Source organism: Chrysochloris asiatica, unplaced genomic scaffold (assembly GCF_000296735.1).
Source record: "Chrysochloris asiatica unplaced genomic scaffold, ChrAsi1.0 scaffold00094, whole genome shotgun sequence".
NCBI classification, from domain to species: domain Eukaryota; kingdom Metazoa; phylum Chordata; class Mammalia; order Afrosoricida; family Chrysochloridae; genus Chrysochloris; species Chrysochloris asiatica.
Genome location: NW_006408612.1, coordinates 10,022,447 through 10,028,446, shown reverse-complemented (window position 1 = coordinate 10,028,446; position 6,000 = coordinate 10,022,447). Strand labels below are relative to the sequence as shown.

General features: G+C 43.7%; 1 protein-coding gene across 1 annotated transcript; it reads left to right on the top strand.

The window, feature by feature from the left end:
* The first annotated feature begins 2,497 nt into the window (after positions 1-2,497).
* On the top strand, positions 2,498-4,801 carry TTC30B (tetratricopeptide repeat domain 30B). The gene has a single exon (XM_006866678.1). The coding sequence runs from the start codon at positions 2,523-2,525 to the stop codon at positions 4,518-4,520; it is 1,998 nt and encodes a 665-aa protein (XP_006866740.1). The 5' UTR covers positions 2,498-2,522; the 3' UTR covers positions 4,521-4,801.
* The last annotated feature ends 1,199 nt before the right edge of the window (positions 4,802-6,000 follow it).

Below are 6,000 nucleotides of genomic sequence, written 5' to 3'. Positions count from 1 at the left end.
TGAATGTAAAACTGATGATTTGCTCTGTAAACCTTCAGAATAAAAAGTCTCAACCAAAAAATGTAAATTACCGTAGTTTTAGCTCTGCAGGTATATTGATACATGTAAGCTGGATTTGGGAGCACGGTGCTTCTATAACATAAGCACTAGACTTTGAACCACAAGGTTGGTGGTTCAAACCCACCATCCACTCCGAGGTAGAAAGATGAGGCTTTCTGCTCCAGCAAAGATTTACAGCCTTGGAACCCCTACCCAGTGTCGCTATGAGTTGGAACTGACTCAACAGCACTTAACCATAATAACAAGCTGGACTATGAGATACTTTAATTTTAAAAAGTTATAAATTTCTGCTGAAACACTGTACCAAAATTTTGTAGTTATTTTGGTGTCACCCTACCACCCAACCCTGAATGTCCCTCGTGAAGCCACTTCCCAGGGTAAAAACAAAGACTAGGAATATGGAACCTAGAGCATCCATTCTAAACATCTAATAAAGAAACAAACAAACAAAAAAAATCACACCAGTTTCTTGTGTAGTATAGCTAATCTGCATTTGTTGTTGTGTGCCTTCAACCTTGATTCACAGACACTGTCCGGCAGAGTGCTATCTTTCCCACAGTGATACCCAAATACATCATTACAAGCCTGATCAATACAGGCTAGGTCTGGTTCTCTCTCTCTCTCTCTCTCTCTCTCTCTCTCACACACACACACACACACACACACAATGAAGCAGGTTACTTGGATAGGGCAAATACAGTTAGAAAAATAAATGAAGGTGGATAAGCTGAACAATAACACCAGGAAAGCATGCACTCCTCAGAACAATGAAAAGGGCAGCATTTGCCCAGGGCAAAGGTAAAAAGGCAGGAAGGAATAGAAAAGACAGACTTATGGAAACCATAAACTCCAGGAGGATGTTGGAAGAGTGCTATTACACAGTTGGGACTGAAATCAAAATCAGGAAACAAAATGTGTATGTATTGTTGAGCAGTAAACCAATTTGCTCTGTAAACATTCACTCAAATCACAATAAAAAGGTTTTTTCTAAAAAGTAAAGAAAAGCAAACGCACAGGGAAAGTACATTTTAGTCTTCTATTGTGGTGCTGTGAGTTAATGCGCTGAGCTGCAAAGTCGGTTTGACCTCACAACAACAATTTTCTTCCCTGGAAAAGGCCATATATTTCTACAACACGTCTTATTGTTAGAGCTTGGTTGTGTGCTGGTGGATTAGCACTGGACTGCGAACCACAAGGTCGGCAGTTCAAACTCACCAGCCACTCAAAGGAAAAAAAAAAAAGATTAGCATCGGTTCCCATAAACCTTACAGCTTAGTGGGCAGTTCTACGCTGTCCTCTTGGGTTGCTATGAGTTGGCATCGGTTCTGTGGTACACATCAGGTTCAGGGAAGTGGGTGACACCGATTTATGCTCAGCAACATTCATTGTTTATGAAAAAGGTAGGCGCTAACTTGGAGGAGCTCTGGTAGAGTACTGGTTAGAATCGGGCTGCGAATCGCAGGTCAGCCGTTCGAAACTACTAGCGGTTCCGCGGGAGAAAGATGAGGCTTTCTGCTCCCGTAAAGATTTACAGCCTCAGAAACCCTGTACAGGGTCGCTATGAGTCGGAACGGACTCCACGGCACAGAACAACAACTTGGAAGTAAAAGGATCCTCTCTCAGGACCAGATGAGATTCACAACATGGTCCTCTAGACAACCTCTGCAAAGAACCCAAATAAGAAACTATGAATATTGACCTAGTCTATTCTTAACAACTGAGTCCCGATATGGTGCTGTGGGTTAATGCGCTGCAACACAAAGTCAGCTTGAATCTATAGGTCTGTGGTTCAAGCTCACCAGCCGCTAGTCGAAAACCCTATACCGGGTCGCTATGGTCGGAACCGACTCGACGGCACTTAATAACATTCTTAAAAATAGAACCTTGGGAACATCTTAAAAACGGAAACTACGCTAATTTTGGGAAATTTTTAAGGGAGTACCACTCTTAGCATTCCAGTTTCTTTCAACAAAAGGACATGATTTGTTCAAGGTTCAAAAGAGCAAGGGACTTCAGACTGTAAACCTCCCTCCCAATGCAAGGGATCAAGGGAGTACAACGAAAACGGCCAGAAACGCACATTAGTAATATGGACCAAAGGTTTGGGAAACAAAATGCCCTGGAAAGAGTGGTACCGTCGGCCGAAACTAAGCTTTCCAGCATGCAGCGCGGCTACTTTCAGACAGTTGCCCTTAGAGAGGTGCATGCCGGGAATTAGAATTTCCGTCTCCGAACGATTGGAGGAGACGAAAACATTGTCCATTCCCTAACTCAAACCTCTGCAGTCTAGAATCCTACGGAGAGCAAATCGGAAATTGAGACACACAAAATTTAGACTGCTATCTACGCCTAGCCAGATCCTTGCGCGGCAAAGTTACTTCCGGAGTAAATGTTTTCGCAGTTTTCCGTTTCCGGTTGGCTTGTTGCCGTGGTAACAAGGACGCGCAACAATCCTGGCGGTTATGGCGGGACTGAGCGGTGCACAGATTCCCGACGGGGAGTTCACGGCGACCGTATACCGCCTTATTCGCGATTCCCGCTACACCGAGGCGGTGCAGCTGCTGGGCGGAGAGCTCCAGCGGAGTTCGAGGAGCCGCGCCGGCTTGTCGCTGCTGGGCTACTGCTACTACCGCCTGCAGGAGTTCACGCTAGCAGCCGAGTGCTACGAGCAGCTGGGCCAGCTGCACCCGGAACTGGAACAGTACCGCCTATACCAGGCCCAGGCCCTGTACAAGGCCTGCCTGTACCCAGAAGCCACCCGGGTCGCCTTCCTCCTCCTGGACAACCCCGCCTACCACAGTCGGGTCCTCCGCCTTCAAGCCGCGATCAAGTACAGCGAGGGCGATCTGCCCGGGGCTCGGAGCCTGGTGGAACAGCTGCTGAGTGGAGAAGGAGGGGACGAAAGTGGGGGCGAGAGCTACCCTGATGGCCAGGTCAACCTGGGTTGTTTGCTCTACAAGGAGGGGCAATATGCAGCCGCGTGTTCCAAGTTCTCAGCGGCCCTGCAGACCTCGGGGTACCGGCCTGACCTTTCTTACAATTTGGCTTTGGCTTATTATAGTAGTAGGCAGTATGCCCCAGCTCTGAAACATATTGCCGATATAATAGAGCGTGGCATCCGCCAGCATCCGGAGCTAGGTGTCGGCATGACCACGGAGGGCATCGATGTTCGCAGTGTTGGCAACACCTTAGTCCTTCACCAGACTGCTCTGGTGGAAGCCTTCAACCTCAAGGCAGCTATAGAATACCAGCTGCGAAATCACGAGGCGGCCCAAGAAGCCCTCACTGACATGCCACCTAGGGCAGAGGAGGAGTTAGACCCTGTGACCTTGCACAACCAAGCACTCATGAATATGGATGTCAGACCTACAGAAGGATTTGAAAAGCTACAGTTCTTGCTTCAACAGAATCCCTTTCCCCCTGAGACTTTTGGCAACCTGTTGCTGCTCTACTGTAAGTATGAATATTTCGACCTGGCAGCAGATGTCCTGGCAGAAAACGCCCATTTGACTTATAAATTCCTCACGCCCTATCTCTATGACTTCTTGGATGCCATGATCACTTGCCAGACTGCTCCTGAAGAGGCTTTCATTAAACTTGATGAACTAGCAGGGATGCTGACTGAGCAACTCCGAAAACTCACCATTCAAGTGCAAGAAGCAAGACACAACAGAGATGATGAAGCTGTCAAAAAGGCAGTAAATGAATACGATGAAACTCTTGAAAAGTATATCCCTGTGTTGATGGCCCAGGCAAAAATCTACTGGAACCTTGAAAATTATCCAATGGTGGAAAAGATATTCCGCAAATCTGTGGAATTTTGTAATGACCATGATGTGTGGAAGTTGAATGTGGCTCATGTTCTGTTCATGCAAGAAAACAAATACAAAGAAGCGATTGGCTTTTATGAGCCCATCGTCAAAAAGCATTATGATAACATCCTGAATGTCAGTGCTATCGTATTAGCTAACCTCTGTGTTTCATATATTATGACAAGTCAAAATGAAGAAGCCGAGGAGTTGATGAGGAAGATTGAAAAAGAGGAAGAGCAGCTTTCCTACGGTGACCCAGAGAAGAAAATCTACCATCTGTGCATTGTCAACTTGGTAATAGGAACACTATACTGTGCCAAAGGAAATTATGACTTTGGTATTTCTCGAGTTATCAAGAGCTTGGAACCTTATAATAAAAAACTGGGAACTGATACTTGGTATTATGCCAAAAGATGCTTTCTGTCTTTATTAGAAAACATGTCAAAACACACTATCATGTTGCGTGACAATGTTATTCAAGAATGTGTCCAGTTTCTAGAGCACTGTGAACTTTATGGCAGGAACATACCTGCAGTTATAGAGCAACCCCTGGAAGAAGAAAGAATGCATATTGGAAAGAATACAGTCACATATGAATCCAGACAGTTAAGAGCTTTGATTTATGAGATTATTGGATGGAATATGTAATTATGGCTGATAGTGGCTTTTACTATAATAGTTTTGTTGTATCTGTCACTTTTATTTTTATTTATTTGTACTTAGTCTTTGGCACCTTTAGATTTGTTACATGTTGAACTTTGTATACTTTAAAATGATAATAATTAGATAAGTTTTTTCTAATCCCACAAAATGAATACAATAAAAAGAATCTTAGAGCCCCTGAAGGATTTATGACAATATTCAAATATTTTGTATTCAATAGAGCTATTACTGTGTTCTCTCCCATTTGTTATTTTTGTGCTTTGCTCTATCTTCTACAGAACTCAGTAATTAACGTAGAACACATCTGGGCTTTAATAATGATCACCTCAGGGACTTATGATCTACTTTCATTCACCTCATAATTCCATTCATTTGTAATGCTTGTATTTTGCATAATTTTAGATATTGTGCGTTCTAATATATATGTAATGCTTTACTTTACCAAAATGCCTTAGGTTCACTTTTTTTTTTTTTTTTAACATTAACAGTTTCAGTGGGAAATCTTGTGCCCTAATGGAATTATGGTGCTATGGTGTAGGCAATAAACAATTGACAAGCAATTTCCATAGCTTTTGTTTGCTCCAGTTTCTAATTGTTTGAAATACATGAACAAGATCTGTTATTGGTTGGTTTGTTCATATTTGTAATAACGGTTTCATTGATCTATAACACTGAATAATAACAGAGGTGGCCTTAGAACTCACTTCTTAAGTCCTATCCTAGTCTATTCAACTTATTGTTAAGTGCCGTTGAGTTGGTTCTGACTCATAGCAACTCTGTATAGGGGTTCCAAGGAACAACTGGGGAGTTTGAACTGCTGACCTTATGGTTCACAGTCCAGTGCTGATCCTACAGTGTCACACCAGGAGTCCTTATTCAACTTAGCATATGTTATTGACAAGGTCTATTTCTACCTTGTAACCTTTGGATAAAGGAGCTCTGGTAGAGTAATGATTACGAATCGGGCTGCGAACCACAAGGTCAGTAGTTCCAAACTAGCAGCTGTTCCTTGGGAGAAAGATGAGGCTTTCTGCTCCAGTAAACCTTGGAAACCCTGTATAGGGTCACTATGAGTCAGAACTGACTCCACGGCACATAACTACCATCACCACCACCCTTTGGATAAGAAAAAACATTCTACACTATTTCCATATCCCACCAAACTCCTCTCCTACACTCATCACAGATGGGAAGGTCCATCAGTGGATTCAGAACCCTTAACTGGTGGTCATACCATTTCACTCTCACAACCGTCCCAATGGTTTTCTAGTGTTTTCAGTGGGGTCCCCTACTCACTGTGCTGTTGAGTCAGTTCCAACCCATAGCAACTCTGTATAGGGTTTCCAAGGAGTGGTGAGCTTGAACCACCAACCTTGTGGTTCAAACCAACTCTGCAGTCCAGTGCATTAACCCACAGTGCCACACCAGGACTCCTAGTGTTTAGATGTTCAGTTTTCTAATTCTT

What these genes read in the sequence shown, in the direction of transcription:
- TTC30B (XM_006866678.1), top strand. Translation starts at nt 2,523, where the DNA reads ATGGCGGGACTGAGCGGTGCACAGATTCCCGACGGGGAGTTCACGGCG.